This window comes from Peromyscus californicus, unplaced genomic scaffold (genome assembly GCF_007827085.1).
Source record: "Peromyscus californicus insignis strain IS unplaced genomic scaffold, ASM782708v3 Scaffold_9__1_contigs__length_137607984, whole genome shotgun sequence".
Taxonomy (NCBI): domain Eukaryota; kingdom Metazoa; phylum Chordata; class Mammalia; order Rodentia; family Cricetidae; genus Peromyscus; species Peromyscus californicus.
Window position 1 is genome coordinate 59,051,613 of NW_026294617.1, and position 21,121 is coordinate 59,072,733.

Below are 21,121 nucleotides of genomic sequence, written 5' to 3' on the forward strand. Positions count from 1 at the left end.
GCAGGCAGAAATAAAATGCCTCACAGTTCCCTTCGCCGGCAGAGACGAGAGGAAAATTGAAGAGCCATCAAAGGCCATGGTTCCCTGCAGTGACCATAAATATGGGATTCTGAAGAAGGTGGAATTTTAAAGGAAGAGTGGAAATTGACAAAGTGGGAAAGAGAAAATGTGTAGATGGGACAGATGAGAATGATGGAGAACAGAGGACAGAGAAGTTACCGTAATGCAGGTGGCCATTAGGGGAGTGATACAGTCCACAGTCAGAAACACACTATTCAGGGATCCAGCCAGTGTGTGTGTGGTGTGTGTGTGTGTGTGTGTGTGTGTGTGTGTGTGTAAGCGCTAATATATATCACTGAAGGAAATGTACATTTCTAGTTCAGATATAGGGATCCAGCAAGCAGAGAGAGAGAAAGAGAGAGCTAATATGTATCGCTGAAGCAAATGTACATTGCTAGTTCAGATACAGGGATCCAGCAAGCAGAGTGTGTGTGTGTGTGTGTGTGTGTGTGTGTGTGTGTGTGTGTGTGTGTGTGTGTGTGTATGCCTGTGTGTGCATGCACATGCGCATGTGCGAGTCAATATGTATTGCTGACTCAAATGTACAATGTTCTGTGCAGAAAGTAGAGTCTTTTACAAATGATGCTAAACCTACATACAAATTAAAAAATGAACCCAAATCTGTGTCTTTCACTATATGTTAAAAAAATTACTTGGAGTGTGTCACATGCAAAAGAACTGACTTGTGTATTGACCTACACATAAAACCTACAACCAAGGCCGGGTGTGGTAACATACGCCTGCAGTTCCAGCACTCTGGAAGTCAAGACAAGAGAGCCATAAATTGGAGGCCAGCCTAGGCTACATAGCTGCCTCAAAAACTCAAAAACAACAACAAACATTAAACTCTAAAATTATGAAATTTCTAGGAGGGAATCTTTGTAACCTAGGGTTAGGCAAAGGTTTTAAGATGTAGCATCTAATATAATTCACTAAACAAATATTCATACACTGGACTTGGTAAAATTTAAAACTCCTTTTCTGCATCAGAGAGTGTTAAAAGGAAGAAAATGAAAGTACAGAGCAGAAGAAACTACTTTCAAAGTACCTCATGGAAGACTAGCATTCTCTATTAGACTCTATCAGGAGCCCTCAAAGCTCTTGGTCGAAATGCTGTAACATAGTGGAATCCACCTTGGGGCACATAGGGCCACCCCACCTCAGCCTTCCTCCTGCCGTGGAAGCTCAGCCGGGCTCCATCTCTGCATGTACAGAAGGAGAAGGTGCCACAAAGGGACAATAGAAAGATCAGCTCTGTGAAGTCAGCCTTTAGCTGCTTCTCGGTAATGCAAAGAGCAGGTCTGCCTGTTTTTCTTACAGGGTACTTTTGGCCATTGACGTTGTTTATTCCATCATTCAAAAGACTGAGAAATGCCACTTACTGTCTAAATTACCCTCTCTGATTGAAGTCACTCACGGCCATTTAGAAACTGACAAGCCTTTCTCTCCACGGGCATTGTTTATCCTGGGACTCAAGGACAGAATTGCCATATTTTTTTTCCAGGCTAATGAGTGCCATTTTAATAAATTATACTTTTAACTTGCCAGTGATCCTCTTTAGGTCAAAGTCTACATTTACAGTGGTAGATTTCTTTTTTCTTTTTTCTTATTGAAGCCACGCTTACATTAAGTCAACAATACTCTCACTGCTCCAGTAGCACGGAGTGCAGAGCCTGGAAGGCCCTTTGCATACGCACAGCCTGAGCTGTCTTCTCTTTGACTGGGTGGTAATTGTAGGTCTTCCTCTGAGCATGAAGGAGCATCACACACCCACTGTCTCCATGGCTTCCAGTTCTTACCTGATGGGATTATTTCCAATGGGCAGTTTGTCACATATTCCCTTTTATTTTTCATTTTTTTTCCACTGGCAAATTTATTTCAAATTGTGTTTTCTCATATTCACAACTCTAATAAGAAAATTGAAACCAATTATCACAGAGTCAAATGAAGGCTGGAGAGATGGCTCAGCAGTTAAGAACAGGCACTTGTCTTGCAGAGGAGCCTAACTTAGGTCCTAGCTCCTGTATTAGCTGCCTCATAACCTCCTGTAACTCCAGCTCCAGGGGATCTGATGCCCTCTTCTGGCCTCCAAGGGCACCAGCACTCACATGCACATACCCATACACAGACACATATACTTATAAATAAAAAATAAAATAAATCTGCTGGGCACTGTGGCACATGTCTTTAACTCAGGAGGCAGAGACAGATGGGTCTCTGTGAGTTCAAGGCCAGCCTGATCTACACAGCAAGTTCCAGGACAGTCAGGGCTATGCACAGAGACCTGGTCTCAAAAATATCCAATACAAACAAACAAGCAATTGAAAAGATAGTAAATCTGAAACAAAACAAAACAAATAAACAAATAAAAAGCCCCGCAAAGTCAAATGAGATGGATCCTGACTAGAAAGCAAGATAAAGATATAAAGTTCTACAGTCAGACTCCTTATTCTCATTATTGAGAATAGTGAAAAGTGTAGCCTTCAGCTAGATGTGAGGCTCCATGGCAGAATGAGTTCTTAGTGTATGTCTGAGGTTTAATCTTCATAACAACAAACAGCAAAAATGATTTAAAAATACAGATTTGTAAAAATGGACTCCTTCGTCAGACTGCAAAGCTCTGCATTGAAATGAAATACCTGTTTTTTCACTGATGGCATTGACTCATTTAAAAATCTTGCTAACTAATATATGCCTAGAGGAGGCAGGAAACAAAAGTAAACAGGATGATTCCTTTAGCTCAGGGGTGAGGAAATGATGGCTTTATGTGGACCAAATCTAGCTCACTGTCTTTTTTTGTGTAGCTAAAGATGATCTTTGAGCTCAGGGGATATTGTAGGAGAAAGGACAGGAAGAATGTAAGAGCCAGAGGAAGATGGGTAGTGGTGTGGGACCTAGCGTCCAGGCATGAGATGACCACTTCACTCTTGAGCTCACAGCAGCTGTGATTACCTGCATAGGACCTGAATAAGATTGGGTCCATCAATATCCTGCCATGGAGACAGGAATGCATGAGGCTCCATCCCTCCCTGAAGATGTATATGCAACTGATGGTTGATAGGGAAAGAGAGGCATTTTCTTCAGTGGTGTGTCCTCTGGTAAGGTGGCCCTGCTCCCTAAAGAAACCCTCCCATATACTAGGGTGAGCGACCTAGTAGAACTCACTGGGTCACAAAAAAAGAAGAAAAAAAGCCATAAAAGTGAAAGGGAGCTAGCTCAGAAGAGGAAAGAGATTAGCAGGGATGTGAGAGCAATGAGGGATGGGGAGAATGAATATGGTCCAAATTCATTATGTGTATATAAAAATGACATAATGGAACCCTTTATGATTGTCTTCGTTTGGGTGACTACTGCTGTGATGAAGCATCATGACAAAAGCAACTTGGGAAGGAAAGGGCTTGTTTGGCTCGCATTTCCATATCATTGTTCACCATTTAAGGAAGTCAGGACAGGAACTCAAACAGATTAGAAACCTGGAGGCGAGAGCGGATGCAGAGGCCACGGAGGAGTGCTGCTTACTGTCTTCCTTCCCATGGCTTGCTTAGTCTGCTCTCCTATAGCACCCAGAACCACCCGCCCAGGGGATGGCCCCACCCACAATGGGCAGGGCCCTCCGCATCAATCGCTAATTAAGGAAATGTCCCATGGGCTTGCCTACAGCCTGATCTAATGGGAATGTTTTCTTATTGAGGTTCCCTCCTCTCAAATGATTAGCTCCTGTCAAGTTGACACAACGTAATCCAGCACAATGATGTATAATTGATAGGTACTGATACACACATTTTAACATTATTCTGAGAGACCATGGCCCCACCCTTGGCAGCGACTGCTGCTCCTGCAGACCCCCGCCACGGTCAGAGAAGTTTCTGTTTGCAATGGAAAAATACTGCAAACAAGTGATGGTTGAGTGCTTAGCCCTACATGAGACACGTATATCACCCTCTCTAAGGCTCGGGGAACAGAGGGAGAGGTGACAGGAACAATGTAAGGGAATGCTGGGGAATGATGTCTTCCAGACATGACTTTGACATTGCATGCATGACTCACAGAAACTATGACTACCTCACCAGACCTGCACGAGACTGGGCCCTTCAGCATTCCATCATGGATGGGAGAGGGACGGACGAGGCCCCACCCGTCCCTGAGGAGGGACTGGCAGTTGATTGTTGAGGGAGGGAGAACATTTTTTTCCAGTGGTGTGGTTGTGAGGGTCAGTGTTCCAGTTAAATAACCCCGCATTTACACACACACACACACACACACACACACACACACACACACACACACACACACGATAGGAAAGGAGACGGGCTAGTGGAGAAAAAGAAGGAGTTAAGTGGAATGAGTTGGGGTCAAAAGAAAGTAATGAGGGGGAATACAGTCAAATAGGCTTTGTACATGAATAAAACGGCCGAAGCATGCTCTCACTTTGTGATTTGAGAAACAAAAGGATAATGTTTGGAGATACACATAAGAAGATCTGTGATCCACAGAGACGATTCTGATTCAGGGCTGGGGGTGTGGCTCAGGAGCAGAGCCTGTGCCTGTCATGTGCAAAGCCCTGGCTTCCAACTCCAGCATCAGCATGTAGGTGTTCTGATCACTTCGTCGTGCATGACTGCTCTGGACCTCTAGTGGCATAGGAGTGGTCTATCTAGCCTGCAAGGCTGAAATGGTTGCTCTCTAGGCCTCTCTGCTTGAGACACACACACTGTGCCCATCGAGGAACACTAGCAATTGCTCTCCTTTGAGTTCTGTGAAGAGGGAGGATTCCGTCATACTCTTTCAGTATAAAGCTGTGTCCTGGAGCATAAGAGTACAACCAGCAACCTAATTATAACATACTAACAAAGAACCGGAGGGGCGTGGTACTGACGTCATCTAACTGTGCATTTGTTGAAGGTGATGGTAAAGGAGGCAGCAGAGTCTGTTCATGTGCGTCAAGTGTATTTCCCTCTGTGCCTTGCAGTTCCATCCCCCACTATTAGATAACCTCATTGTTAGTCGAGTGTCTGCCTTTACCTCACAGGCCTCAGGGTTAATCCTGATTCACACCAGGCCTGTCATCGAGATTCCCATGTTCTTGCCTGTGCTTGTCTTCAGAAAGAGATGAATAACTCATCTGTGGTGAAGACAATAGAGAGGAATTTATCTGGAATTTTCTAGAAAGGATGTCCTTGCTGATTGAGAACAGACACACAGGACTAGGTGTGGCTCGAGTAGAGCATGCTGGTAATGAAGAACCAGCCTGCCTCCATCTTAGGCTTAAAAGCCATCTTATAACAAAGACAAACTAGATTCATTCCTATTTGTGATTAAACCTCTGTTTCTCAAGGATTGGACTACGTCTCTCCTGTAACTTTAACTACAAATGGTTCTGTACAACCTGTTCCAGGAATGGCAATCATGTCTTTGCTTCAAAAAGTTATTTATAACCATCTTGCAACCCTACTGTGGTGGTATTTTACTTGTACTGAAATGTGATTTTAATTGTATGTTAATAAATAAAGTTGTCGCCGGGCGGTGGTGGCGCACGCCTTTAATCCCAGCACTCGGGAGGCAGAGCCAGGCGGATCTCTGTGAGTTCGAGGCCAGCCCGGGCTACCAAGTGAGTCCCAGGAAAGGCACAAAGCTACACAGAGAAACCCTGTCTCGAAAAACCAAAAAAAAAAAAAAAATAAATAAATAAAAAATAAATAAATAAAGTTGTCTGGGGGTCAGAGCTATTAGAGCCATAGCAAGTGCGTGGCAGCGGTGGCACACGCCTTTAAGGACCTGGAGGGCGGTACATTCAGGCAGTGACGAGGCAGTCACATGTTTGGGTTTACAACCAATGAGAAGGCAGAACAGCTAGAGTATATAAAGTCATACACACAGGAAGAGGCCCCTTTTTTTCGGAGAGCTCTCTTGGCTGAAGAGGATCCCTGAATCAGGAAGGGTGAGGCTCTTAGCTCTGACCTCTTGGCTTTCTTCTCTAAATCGGCTCTGTGTTTCTTATTTAATAAGACCGTTGGTTACATCTACACCCTACCTTTGTTTCAAAAGGTTAGATGATGACCTGTGACTACCTTGTTATGCCCACCTTGCAGCCATGTCTTTGTCTCAGGAGGTCATTAGGACGAACTTGTTTATTCTGCTCCTGTAGCCTTACCTATTGCCTGCCGAATCCCCCATTTGGAAACCCCCTACCCCTGAGCTATAAACACCTTGTCTTCCTCACACCCAATGCTGACCTCTCAAACTCCACCTTAGTGGGAGACAGCCCATATACATGAATTAAAGAAGCTTGCTTTCATGAATTGCTTGCTTGAATTAATTTGGCCATGATGCTTTGGGTTGGTGGTCTTTCTCTTCCCATCTTTGGGATTAACAATAGTAAGTAATGTCCTTGTGATGGTGAGAGGCCCTGTCCTGAGTGTAGCCTGACAGCAAGGCCACTTTTATCTTTTCTGAAGGGCAGAGAGCATGTCCAGTAGGATGTAACATGGTCTTTTCGTGGAAAGCCAGCAAAACAGTCATACTATACCAAATTTTGCTCACATTGACCTAGACCAGGCACATAGTAAGGTGTTTTCAATGCTACTTGAAAGAGGCCAAAGTGTCACATGGCATCTCTGATGCTTTGTACTCAGAGTTCCAACCTCAATTCTGTACCTGCTCATCACATTGGCTCTCCTACGAGCACCTGAGGTCACCGAAGCCCTTTGACCTTTAGCTGCTTAGCCTCAGGATCCTCAAGAAGGTTCATCGTTTGAGAGAACTCTAGTGCACAGCAAAACATTTCTGCCTGGCATTTGCTTGTCTGCTTTGAAAAGCTGGTCACTGTTGGCATGCATCACTGTGTCCATCAGGGTTCATTTCACATTCCACTGCCACCTTCTGCCCCTTGCTTTGGTTGGATACATGCCTGCAATTCCAATTTATGCCCACATTGTCATTTGATTATCACAAAACGTATTAGGATTCTCATTTCCACATTCCTCCGCATTCCTTTTCATTTATTCCTGGGGTATGTTTCACTGTGGTCCTGTCCTCCCGAGGCCATCTGACACAAGGACAGGCATTTCCTGTGAGCTCTCGTCCTTCCCCTCTTCTTTAAAACCAAACGTCTTCTTTGTTGCACAGACTTTCCTCAGAACATTTCCTTTCTGTTTCAGGACTTAAAATAACCCGTCTTTAGGAAGATGGCTGCTACATGAAAAACGCTTTCATCTAGCTTTTCTTTTTTTTTTTTTTTTTTTTTTTTGGTTTTTCGAGACAGGGTTTCTCTGTGTAGCTTTGCGCCTTTCCTGGGACTCACTTGGTAGCCCAGGCTGGCCTCAAACTCACAGAGATCCGCCTGGCTCTGCCTCCCGAGTGCTGGGATTAAAGGCGTGCGCCACCACCGCCCGGCTAGCTTTTCTTTTTATCTGAAAATACCTTTTATTTTCCTTTATCAAAAAGCAGTATAGCTGGGTATAGAATAGTTCTTTCCTTAAGAGAATACAAGCAGAAAATGGCTCCACTTCCTTCTGGCTTGTGGTTGCAGATGAGAATCTTGTCATTTGAACTGCCATTCCTCACATAAAGAACAGGATTAGAGTACAGCATGCCCATCCTCACAGGGAGGCCCCCGTACTTTGGAAGAACAGTCCTGGGAACAATAGGGGACGCTGCCCGCCTCCCTAAGTGTAGCTTAGATACGGAGAAGGATCTCAAGTCGTGTCTAGGACTCCATCGTTAACTGAAAAGGAGCCGATTACAGAGAAGCATCCTGAACAGCCTCTCGTGGACCTCACATGGAGCTGCAGCGTGGGACTGTGAGGGGGAGCGAAAGCACTCAGCATCCCAAGGAGAGAGAGTGGACAGGGCTCAAGGACGGGCAGGTTTCAGAGCAGGAAAATGTCCAGGACGTGGGTAGTCCAGGAGTGTAGAAAAAATGCTTATTTGGAAAAAAGAAAAAGAAACATACGTCCATTTCTAGTAGTTACTATTGACTATGATTTCCTTGAATAGCAGCTACTGTTCTAAGACCTTAGAAACATCTCCACATTTAACATTTCTCAAAACACTTCTGGGACATTTCCGGTTTTGTGTGTGTGTGTGTGTGTGTGTGTGTGTGTGTGTGTGTGTATGAATGTGTGTGTGATACTTTTTTTTCAGTGTTGAGGTTTGAAGCACAAGACTGATACAGATTAGGTAAAGATTCTATCTCTGAGCTACATTTCTACAGGTGTTGATTTTACACTTAACAGTCTAAGCTCCGACTTGTTAGAACTGGTTGGATAGCATTCTTGTCTTTCCGACTCCAAAGCCAGTTCTCTGGATGCGTTTAATGGTATGGCCCCATCTTCTTGCTTTGGAAAAGCACTACGATCCACAATCAGTTGTAGCAGAAGTATCTCTAACTAACAACTTTTTCCTTGGATAGCACCTTGTGTTGCCTCATGCATTAGTTTCAGGTAGGAGTTCTCAGCTGTGACTGCTGCCACTTGGGGCCAGCTGACTCTCTGCTGGGGGAAGACTGCCCTGTGTACTGTAGCACATTTTGCAGACTCCTAGTCTCTACCCACTGGACCACAGCAGCATCCCTGACTCACTTGTAACAGCTCCAAAATGTTTCCAAATGTTATCGAGGACCCTTAAAGAACTAATTCACTCTACATGCTCATTCCCAAATCTAGAGTTATGGAAATCATGTGCTATATATTTTAAAAATATGAAGTAGAATATTTAAAGGTCATAATACTTTCAAAATAAACCTGTAGCATCTAGCGAACAGTCTATGGTAGTTACTTAATTAGCCAAGTTTGAGGTGGGTGCAAGCAGCCTCTCTGGAAGGTATGGACCACCACTGCCATTCTAGGAGATACTTGGCAAAGTGGCATTCTAAAAGTGTACATAGGCTGACAGGTGCTTGTATTATTAATTCAACCATACAAAATAAGATTCACTGCATATAACTTATTTTCACACATTACAGAACACAATTTCAACATCTAAAGCTATGTGAGCTGGTTGTGGTGGCCCACACCTTTAATCCCAGTACTTGGGAGGCAGAGACAGGCAGCTCTCTATGAGTTCAATATCAGCCTAGTCTACACAGGAGTTTCAGGTAAGCCAGAGCCACATAATGAGACCCTGTCTCAGATAAAAGGGTGAGAGAGGAAGAAGGTTGTGTGTTTTTAAAGGATGAATAATGTGCAGTGTATGAATGATATCTCACAAAAGCTATGATTATAAATATATGAACACATGAATGCATGTAATCAGAAACATTCTTTTGACTTTACCCTTCGGTTCCTTACCACGAGTCCAGAATAGGAAAACTTAAGGCAGTTCTTGAAACTGGATTATTCATTATACACTTAAAGAAGGGCTTATCTTCTTGTGATATGAGTTTATGTCCAGTCTTGATGGAGTTCAGAACACTGTGCTGGCCATTAAGCACGAGCAGAGATACAGCTGGGCATGGTAACCTGCCTATGGTGCCAGTTAATTGAGAGGCTGAAGCTAGACGGTCACATGAACCCAAGAGTTGGAAGCCAGCCTGTACTGAACAAATGTCAGGCGGCTGTCAGAGCCATCTTCACTTTATGATCTCCCTTCTTTGTGCATCAGGAGCCCTGCTGACCAGTTATTTCTGTGGGCTAGGCAGGTTCTCCCACCCTCCTGAGACTCATAGTTAAAGCCTCTGAGGTAATGAATGTTCCAGCAAGAGGATGTCTCCCAAATGGATTGAAAACGAGGGAAGGAACCAGCATAGTGGGGTTTGTACATGTGCATCTGTCTTCACATCTTCAGAGCCTAAGCATCAGGCACTCTATTGCAGGAAATGACTGGTGGATCAGCAGTTGTCAGGCTGTACAGACAGTGATACAGACAGGAGACTGCAGAGGTTGGCTCACGGTTATCACACAGAAGCGCTATTCTCAGTGGATGACATCTACTCCAGACCATCAAAGGAAAGGCTACCTATGCATGTCAGTATGTGAGCCAAGCTTCCTGCTGCCCGCACTTCAGAGCTTGGCAGGCTTGGGTCTTCCCCATCCTGCATAACAGCTCCCCCAGGACTGGCTTCTGTCCTGCAGCTGTGGTAGGTTGAACACAGGCTCCCTGAGTTGTGACTGTCCCCTGCTCTTCATGATGGTCTGGGTTCCTTATAAAGATGGCACCTGGCCACAGCCATCTGAGCCTGTGGAACTTCTCTGCTGGTGAACCATTCAACAGAGGAAGTCGCTGTCTCTGCAAGATTGATATCTTAGTTAGCATTTCTATTGCTGTAAAGAGACATCATAGCCACAGCAACTCTTACAAAGGAAAACATTTAATGGGGTGGGGGCTGGCTTATAGTTCAGAGGTTTAGTCCATACTTGTCATGGTGGGAAGCATGGTGGCATGCAAGCAGCCATGGTATTGGAGAAGGAGCTGAGAGTTCTACATCTTGATCCGCAGGCAGCGGAAGGAGATTGTGCGTCATACTGGGCATAACTTGAGCATATAAGACCTCAAAGTCCACCTCCACAGTTTCACACTTCCTCTAACAAGGCCGCACCTGTTCCAACAAGACCACACCTTCTAATAAAGGCATTCTCAATGGGCCAAGCATTCAAACACATGAGTCTATGGGGGCCATGCCTATTCACACCACCACAATATGTAACTGGAGCTGAGGGGGTGGAGAATCAGCATCTTGTCCTCTGGATAGAAAGGCCAGCCTCATTTCACAGGGGCCACCAGCTTACCTTTTGCATAAGCTTCTGCCTCCTTCCCCTGCTGGGCGCCTCTGGCTACCTGTCTTCTTTTCTGTGCTCCTCCTTCTGTTGCTCTGCAATTCCCAGCTGTCTTATTACCTCCTTTTGGGACTTTCCAAGGCTCTCTCTTCCTTTGAAACAGTGCCTATTTCTATTTAACTTGACACTCTTCCTCCACCAAGTCACAGAAGCCAACTTCTAGTCTGAAAATTTACCCAGAAGTCAAGAACGGCTGTGCTTTCTTTTAAATGTTTGTGAGAAATGGAAAATAATATTTCATAGCAAATGAAATTTATATACAACTACAATCTTGTTGCCTTAAATATTTTAGATCCCATGGCTTTTTAATCTAGCCTAGGATATAAATGACACCGAACTAATTTATTTAAATTTCTGCATGCCAACATGCTTTCTACAATTGTTTAATCTGATAAAGTTTGACAATTGTCATGTTGAGTATTTCCTTAGGAAGTCGGTGAAATCAGAAGGAAAAAAATATTTCACCAAAACCATTTAATGAGTATGCTTTTTATATCAAAAGTTTCTTGTGGGTACTAGAGAGATGGCTCAGCAGTTAAGAGCACTTGCTGCTCTTACAGAGTACCTGGGTTCAGTTCCCCAAACCTACATGATGATTCACAACCATCTCTGTAACTCCAGTTCCAGGGCATCTTTCTTCTGGCCTCCCAGAACATCTGGCATGAATGTGATACACATACATACATGCAGTTAAGACTTATACACATAAAATAAAAACAAATAAAACTTTAAAAAAGAAAAACACTTTGATCTCCAAAAATAAAGATCTTAAATAAATAAGATTCATGTAAATAAAAAAACATAAAACAATAAACCTCCTAAAATAGTGAGTTTACAAAATAATGCAGAAGAATTCAGGATGTAATCTGTAATATATGTTCATTGAGAAAAAGCTCAGAAACATGACAACCCTTAATGAAACACTGCAACAATCCCTTTGCTTAATTTATCTTTGGCTATTTCATAAATGTCACGGGAGAAATTAGACACTTTGTAAAGACTTTTTTTTTTAAAGAAAACAAGAAAAAGGCCAGCTTAGTGACTAAGAGTGTTTGCTACTCTCTCTGAGGACCTGCGTTTGGTTCCCAGCACCCACCCCTGTAACTCCAGCCCTAAGGGATCCAACATCCTCTTCTGGACTCCATGAGCACCTGAACATGGATGGCACACACACATAAATACAAATAAAATAAATAATCATGCAGTGCATAATACAGCATTACTGTTTGAATTCAGAATGAACTCAAATGTGTTAAAGACATAAAGGTAGGAAAAAGAATAAAAGAAAATCAGTGTATTTCCTTTTGGTCCCTCTTCCAACCCTTCCTGTCTGTGTTGACCTCCTGGAATTTGGGTTGGGTGAATGGATGCTGATTAGACTTTCCAGGTCCTAGCAGGGACTGTCCCATCACTAGCTCTGTGACTTTGTTACCGGGAACTGGTCTCAGTTGTTCCTATTTCACATGCTTGTTGGTGGAATGGGCAAATCGTGAGATGCCAAGCCTCCCTGCAGGTGCATTAGGCACACTGCAAGGGCATCATGGGCAAAGCAGGGTTTTTCTTATTAAAATACTGCCACGAGTAAGAATCCAGAGACAGCCAGGTTGCTCACACTTCAGCAATTTTCTTGCATTGCTGTCCCAACCACCTTCTCTACAATCCATTTGGCACGGATGGATGAACAAGTGGTACATTGTGTAGCTCTGCTCACCTCCAGATTCTACTACGAATGCTGAGAGCACCATCGAGTGCTGTGGGATGTCTTTCTGCGGGCTGTGAATGTGTTGCTCCCACGGGCTAATAAATAAAGCTGTTTGGGCCTATGGCAAGAAGGCTTACAGCCAGGTGGGGAGAGAGAGAGGAGAGAAGAAAGGTGGAGTCAGGGGAGACACGATCCAGCCACCAAAGAAGGAAGATGACGTGAAAATACCAGTAAGCCATGAAGACACATGGCAAGACATAGATGAGTAGGAATAGGTTGAATTAAGTTGAAAGAGCTAGCTAACATAAGCGGGAGCCATAGGCCATACAGTTTGCAATGAATATAAGCCTCTGTGTAATTATGTTATAAGCGGCTGCGAGACCACGGGTGGGAGAGATTCGTCCAGACTAGGTGGGACCGAGAACTTCCGCTTACAATAAATAAGTGTATGTGTGTGTTGTTACAAGGCCTTTCTTATGTAGTCCAAGCTAACCTCCAATTCCCTATGTAGCCACAGATGCCTCCACCTCTGGTACCTGGGATGTTATGTGCATTTTCCCTCACACCCAGGTTTTGCATTGCTGAGTGTGGAGCGCAGGCTGCATGCGTGATAGACAGGAGCTCAACCAACCAGGCCCTCTCCTCAGCCCCTCCTAGAACGTTTTATTGAAACATGTGAATAGTTGTTGTTTACCTATTTTCCCATGGCTGCTTTTGACCTACAAGGGCAAAATTGAATTGGTGAAACAGATTTTAACGGCCAGCAAAACCAAAACAATCTCCTTTCTGGCCTTTACAGAAAATGTTTGATGACCTTTAATCTCAAAGAGTTCCGAAGGATTTGAAATTTGTTCACAATAAGAGAAAAAATCATTCATTAGTAATTCCATCAGTTCCCAAGATACAGATAAACTAAGAACTGCAGTAGGTAAGACAAAGCCTCACAGTAAAAGACCACAAATCAGAGAGAGGATTAGGCACACATGGACCAGATTTTCAGCTGAACACTCTGTGTTAAGTCAAACTCCTTCTCCTTCTCCTGGAAGATGATAACGCGGCAGATGTGGAGCCTGAGATACACAAGCTGAGTGACCTTCCCTGGGTCACACAGCCAGCTCTGGACAAAACCAGGATTTCTAACTACTGCAGTTAAGCTCAACACTGTAATCCTGACTGGGTGTTGCTTTGTGGTAGAGTATCTATGACCCTGGGTTCCATCCCAAGCAAAACAAACCCCTCACAACCACACTGTTTTTTCTTATGGTGCTGGAGATGAACCCTGGGTCTCGGGCATGCTAGGCAAGGGCTCTGCCGCCCACCTACACGTGAAACCCCACTTTATTAGTCATAACTGAAACTCATGGAGGCTTATTATTTCCCTAAACCTCTCAGCGACTATGGGATACATGCACATGATCTCTACAAAATAAAAACAAAAAGAAGAAAATCAACGCTGATTCCATAATTACATTGTTTTGCTTGCCACTGAGCTACCCAGAGTGCCGAGTCTGCTTTTGTTGACTATCTGCAAGGCAAATGATGCCTGCAGGCATTGTTCCTAAGTTCTTCACCTGGTGCAACACACCGTCATAGTCCAGTCATGGGAGCAGCATTTAATGAAACATTTGAGAAAGACTGACCTGAAGCCCACCAAGACTGACTCGGTACTTCAGTATTTGACCCTCTTCAGAAGCGATGGTAAGCGCTTCCCTGTGACAGTTACAGAGAGGAAGGAGCCGCTGTCATATGGAAGAAGAAAATGGTTTCTTAGGCTCTGTTGGGTCTATGTTTGGCCAGTGAGAACCCAAAGCAAATAAGATTGAGGCTACAATGTATTCACTGGGGATGTTTTTGTTCCTGAGTGAGTATTAATGCCTCATGTGAGTGACGGTGACAGAGAAACTCTGAAAACACGTGCCCAACTGCAGATCTGAAGAGTTCTCAAACCTCCTTGAACCGCATGGGAACTCCTCGAGAGAAGCTTGAGAGCCCCAGTCCTTCCGTTAATTATTATATTTTTCATTGCCATGACCAAACATTTGATAAAAACAACACAGGTGGGCTGGGGGGTGGGGGGAGACTGGGGAGCGGGAGGAGGGAACAGAGGGAGATCTGTGGTTGATAATGTAAAACGATTAAAAAATTTCTTAATAAAAAATAAATAAATAAGGGAGGAGGGGGAGGGGTTTCTTCTGGCTCCAGTCTAAGAAGCGACACCAACGGTGCTGGCAGGGAAGGCCTGGCTACCAAAGCTGGTTACAGTGTGTCTTCAGCGGTCCAGGGGCAGAGAGAGAGCAGACCGCAAGTGCCGCGGGGCCAGGAAACTTCACGGCTCTGCCTTGCCTGACCCACTTCCTCCAGGGAGGCTCCACCTCCTGGAAGTTCCAGAGCCTTCCAAAACAGCCCTGCTACCTGAGGACCAAGTGTTCAAACACGTGAGCTGTAGGGGGGTGGTCCACATTTGGACTCCGGGAACAGGCGCACCTGGCCCAAGGCCATGCCTTCCTCAGACTCCCCAAATACCAGCTCTTGATGGGCAGAGCCTGATGCTGCCGTGCCGCCCGTAAACTGTGGCCGCGCTAACAAATTAAGTTCTTTGCGTCTCCCAAATGCACCCCCAACTGTAGAGGGGCCCCCTTGGAGTCGGCTCAGAACACACCCAGACACCAAATGCTCGGCATAGAGGAGATCTATACCCCAGAGGGGCAAAGGAGGGTGGAAGCGGGTGAGGCGCCACCTCTGGATCAGAGGAAGGCAGCAGCAGGTGTCTCTGCAGAAGTGGGTTTTTAAGGAGAAAAGGGGATGTCTGTGCTAGGATGAGTTGGTAAGTCCTGATTGGACAGGTTAGCCTGTGTAGCCAAATAATGAATCTTGATTGCTGGACTGTGGTGTTTAGTCTAAGTAATGAGTCAGTGGCCAAAAAAGGAAACAGACCTCGGGGGCTGGCTTTAGGAAGGTAATTGAAGGCTTTAACAAGGGAAAGGAATGGGAAAGGATAAAAATCTGTGGAGGGGTGGGGGGAAGGTGGGGGGCGAGTTTGCCAGGCTTGGACCTGTTAGAGAGCCCTCCGTCAATCTTTTTTTTTTTTTAACATAACTTTTTTTTTTTTTATTGATTCTTTGGGAATTCCACCTCACGCACCCCAAACCCAATCCTATTCATTTCCTAGTCTCTCTGTAGCTGCCCTTCACCCTTGTAGTGTTTTCCCCAAAGGAAAACTAAAAAAGAAATAATAAAAATAAGATAAAAATAAAAAATAAACAAAAAACAAACAGAAAACCAACTAACCAAACAAACAAAAAACTGCTCTGCGCCTCCATCTTTCCCGCCTCTCCATCGCCTCTTCATTTATCTTAGCACTGGGAGCTTCGGTGTGTCATGCAGTATTCCCTTTTGTCCACACGGCTTTACTTGCACATGTTCATGGTGTGATGTGTTGTTGGTCAGGTTCAAGGCCTCTGGCTTCTGGTACACCATCCATGCTGGACCCTCACGGAATCTTCTCTTGGATATCCTGCTGTTGCCCAGTCGTGGAGATCCTGTGACCATGGTTCCACAGGGCCAGTGCCTTCACATACTCTAGCAGGTCATAGATGGGGTAGATGTTGGGGAGTGCCACCTCAAAGCCCATCAAACCTCAAGGTGCAGACCTGAGTGATCTTTGCCCAGATCTGGGATGGTCTGTTTGTGTCTTTCATTTCATCGTTTGTTTGTATTGTTTTACATTTAAAATGCTAATGTTAGCTACCCCTGCCTTGCGTCATCATCTGTTGGAACTGTACTATCCAGTCATTTTCTCAGTTTTCTAACTGCTGCTAACACATTTGGAGAGTTGTCACTTTCATTTAAGAAATCATTTATCTAAGCTGGGCGGCGGTGGCCCACGCCTTTAATCCCAGTACTCGGGAGGCAGAGGCAGGCAGATCTCTGTGAGTTCAAGGTCAGTCTGGTCTACAGAGAGTTCCAGGGCAGCCAGGACTGCTTCACTGATAAACCCTGTCTTAAAAAAGCAAAAACAAAACAAAAAGAAATCATGTATCCAAAGCAAACACCCGGTGTCTGCAGGCTAGCTCTTGTCAATACAGGGGCGTGTAGGAGGAACTTTAGAATTGAAATGTGTCTATCTGGAATTAATCACAAACAAAACAGTTTAGTGGGGCCATTGAGAACCTAGCTTTGAAGGCCGCCTGGTCAGTGTGGAAAGCTTGTTTACTTTGACGCTGAACAAAGAACCAATCTTTATATGCCTCCCTTTCCCATCTTAAACTGGGGGTGGGGGGTGGTTAGAGTCTACAGTGGTTAATAAGGATACATTGAATTAAGCTGTTTAAAAGGCTTATAATCATACCTAGGAACATTGAGAAATGCCATATTATTGATTCCACAATTGAAATAAAGGCATCTTAGAAAAGAATGTGAAGGGGTTCAATCGCCAGTAAACTGGGCTGAGATACTTGAGACCCCCCCCACCACACACACACATGTGAGAGAGAGAGAGAGAGAGAAAGGGGGGAGGGAGGGAGGGAGGAGAAGAGAGAGAGGAGGGAGAGATAGACAGAGACAGACAGAGACAGGGAGAGACAGAGAGAAAATAATGTGAAGGTTTTAAACATGCATTCCTTCCTGTCTCTTTAAGGTCCAGACTACATAAAAGATCACTTGGCTAAAGTTCACCAGCATACCACCTATATAGGAGAAAAGCGCCCAGCATTAGAGAAAACTGGAGATCTCAAGTATTTATGGAGATCTGCCCTAAACCGAAGCCTACCAGCAAAATATAAACATGAGTATGTTGGTGAAGTTGGATGGGGGATACCAGAGTACAGTTTCATCAACAGATCAAGACTGGAGAGTGGCTTTCACATCAAGGTACTGCTCTTAGTTTGACACCCTTCCTAGGCTCCTGGGTTCTGATCTGAATTCATTGTGAGTCTGCATCGTAGGCAATGGCATGTCCTTAGTCACACTGAGAAGTGATAGCATCTAAGTCTTGCAGGAAGATAACTGTTGGCAATAAATGTACTTGTTTGCAACACACCCTTTCAGCCCTTTTAATAGATACGAGGAGAGGTAAAAAGAAAGCACAACCAACAGAGAGAAGCCCTGTGCTGGGAGAGGGAAGGTAGCCAGCGTCATGTGTATGTGGAGGCATTTGCACATGGTCTTCACGCTCGCACGGCTGTGAGTGGGCCGTGTCAGGGAAGAAGGTGGTGCAGAACTGCAAATCTGCAAAGCAAAAAACCACGGAGTCAGATCCTGAATGTCACCATGTTGAGCATGCTGTGTTGGTGACCAGGGCTCTATAGTCTAGAACCCTTGTCTCGTTTCCTTTGGATGGTGTGGACCAAGGCAGGTGCCCACAAAGTCATCTCAAAAACAGAAAGAAGTGGAAGTGATTTTAGAGGCAGTGTCTGGGAATGCCAACGTGTTTACAGACAGGCTTTAGCACCCTCTGTACACTGATGATATATATACATCACACAACGGCTGAAGTTCCAGATTTCCTCAAGTTGTTTTTTGAAGTGTGTGTGTGTGTGTGTGTGTGTGTGTGTGTGTGTGTGTGTGTGTGTTGTGTGTGTATGAGTGTGTGGTGTCTATGTATGGGTATGTGGTGAGTGATGTGTGTGTGATGTATGTATGGGTGTGTGATGGGTATGTGGTGTCTATGTGTGTGTGATGTGTATGGTGTGTGTATGGGTGTGTGGTGTGTATGTGGTGTATGTGTGTATGTGTATGGATGTGTGATTTCTGTGTGGTGTGTGTGGGTGGTGTGTGTATGAGTGGTGTGTGTGTGTGTGTGTGTGTGTGTGTGTGTGTGTGTGTGTGTGTGTTGCATGGAGACTGGGCTTCCTTGGCAGAGGTGTTAAGCCATGGTGCTCTCTGTTCACTTTCCTGGTCCTGCCATCTTAACAGTAATTCTTTACAGAGACCCACCTGTGTCTCATAACAGTCTTAGCTTCTTTTTTTGCCTTTTCATATTATGTCTTTATATTTTATTCTTTTAAAAAGGCCGGAAAACCAGTAGTTAATACAATTCTTAAGCAAGTGAAGTGAGTGCATTAGGTATCAACCAACCCAGCAATGCAGTAGGAGACAAGGACCAGCAGAGCATGCACGAGGAATCCACAGGAGCTGTTACCAGGGCTTGTGAAAAATTAGAAAACAAAACCCACCGATATCAAAACTATCCAACTTAAATAAAACGTTCTTATAATGATACATTAGATAAATAATTACCAAATACACTTTCAAGCATGGTGAACATTAACAAAATACATTGCAATTGACAGAATGCCCCAGCCCCAGAAATTAGTCCATCTGAAACTGTCTTGCTGTTACTGATCAACCGTCACCAACGAGCCACATCTGTCTCCCAGAGAGGACTGTTTTCTGAGGCAGGCAGTTTCACAAGTTAGCCTACTCTGCTTGGGAAAGCAGTTCCAAGATGAGGGAGCCGTAAATTTCTGAAAAACATTTTGCCCAGCAAATACCCTCCACAGCTGGATCACCTTCCCCATACCTAAGGTTCCTGCCCAGTCCTGGAAGAACCCTGACCAGCTCCCTCCCCATCACACATTTCCACCCTCAAGGAAGGCTGATGCCTGTCACTGCTGGCCTATAAACAGGCTAGACAGTTGAGGTCAGGCTTTGCTCTCTCTCTTGCCTCTTGTTTTCTTACCCTGTGCTCCGAACTCTAATGGTAACTCTAAGAGAAAAAGTTTAAGACCCAACTTTATATAAGGAATGGGTAAAAAAGTATAAAACGAGTATTTAATAACAATTGTCTCCCCACACGTTCTCTAGAACTGCTAACTAGAAAATAATAATAATTTTATAAAAAGCTTATTTTTACATGGTTTCTGTCAAAATTTTCCTTTCTTTTTATTAAAATGTATCATGTTTCTCCTTTCCCTTCCCTTCATCCAACTTCTTGAATGTGCCCATCCCCAACTCATTCTCAAATTCCTGGCCTCCTCCTCCTCTTTAATCTTAGACACTTCCTTAAAGGATCACGGGACTTAGAGATGGAGAGTAAGAAAAGCTCCTGAGAATGATGGCGTGTGGTAACTACACCTATTAGCAAGGAGCGCCTACAACTGACCCACCCACGAAGTCCTTTGCTGGGGCTGCTACTCTTCCCCTCCAGTCCCAGCCCTGATTTCTCGTGCACCCACGGTAAAACTCCAGGTCTAGACTCAGATTCCAATCCCTTGTAACCCATTTACTTTCACCCACTCAGATCCAGGCACAGACATTTGCATTTGCGGAACACACCGGTTCCGTGTACACAAACCTGTTCCAAAGTACAGGAGGTACAAGGAATCAGATCCAACGGCATACAGGCCTGTGATCCCGGCAGCGTTTGGGAGGCTGAGGCAGGGGAATCACTCAAGGCCAACCTGGGACCCAGAGAGAACTTGTCTCAAAAGGCAAAAAGAATGAGAGGGCAGAGAAAAAGAGGGAATTGAGAGAGGGAGCAGCAAGGACGCCCGGGGGGAGGGGGGGCGGCGCGCAAGGAGGGGAGGGGAGACAGAGGGTGGAGGAAAAAGCAGGGAAAGAAAGATGATGGAATGGAGGCAGGGAGAGAGACCAGAGGGCCAGGGAAGGAGAAGAGAGGAGAGTGGTGGGTGTCAACTGAGGTCACCTTAGAGAGGACAGAAGCCGTCACGTAGGTGATGTCTCAGTCTACTGCCCGTTATTTCTCCAACGCCTTTTTCTCCCCCCGAGACTTCTTCCACATCTGTGGCCATTCCTTTCCTGTCCTATTCCACATCAACGCGACCACGTTTCCTTTCTGACTGCAGACACTCCTCAGAGTGTAGTAGGCGATAGCTCAGAGCTGCAGTTTTAGCACAGACCTTTGCTGGCTGTTTATAGCTCCAGCAGCCGGGCTTCCTAATTTAAGCTCCAGGTCTGTCTGAGACCAGCAGCCAGGACACTCAGGCACTTCCAAGAAACTCCTGCAAAAGTGCCTGGGGCCGCGGCCTTCTACCTGAACCCTCTTATTTAGAGCAAAAGGAGAGGGCTCCCCAGGTCATAGGATAAATCATCTGGCTTGAGCAGTGAGACAATAACCTCTGTGCCAAATGACAACCTGAACACTTAAACACTTATCACATGGTAGAGGTCAGTGAAATGAACTCCCAAGAATTCCCACCTCTTTCTTGCTGTCTGTTTGTCTCTGTCTGTCTGTCTGTCTCTGTGTCTCTGTCTCTGTCTCTGTCTCTGTCTCTGTCTCTCTCTCTCTCTCGTGTGTGTGTGTGTGTGTGTGTGTGTGTGTGTGTGTGTGTGTGTGTGTGTGTGTGTGTCTGTGTGCTTAGCTATTTCCACCTGGCCTTATGTGTGTTACAGTACCATGGTCATGCATGTATATATCAACCAGGAAAGCCCATTATTTTTGCTATTATCTCAGATTTAAGAGCAGTGCATTCTTCTTGTTTAAATGGACTTGGCCTCTGCCAAACTATATATTTCATTTCTACAAGAGTATACGGAGCCCAGTGAATCAATGCCTGTGGCATCCTAATGGCCTCTCCAGTGGTCTGTCTGCCTCCTCACCCCTGGCCTTGCTTTAACCCAGACCTCA

At 44.9% G+C, this 21,121-nt stretch overlaps 1 protein-coding gene across 1 annotated transcript in view; it reads left to right on the top strand.

Moving 5' to 3' along the window:
* CUNH4orf45 (chromosome unknown C4orf45 homolog) overlaps positions 1-21,121 on the top strand; it is a 129,321-nt gene that overhangs the window by 49,495 nt on the left and 58,705 nt on the right. The window contains exon 2 of the mRNA XM_052731307.1: positions 17,171-17,403. Within this exon, the coding sequence (XP_052587267.1) occupies positions 17,171-17,403 (233 nt within the window). The remainder of the gene's footprint in view (positions 1-17,170; positions 17,404-21,121) is intronic.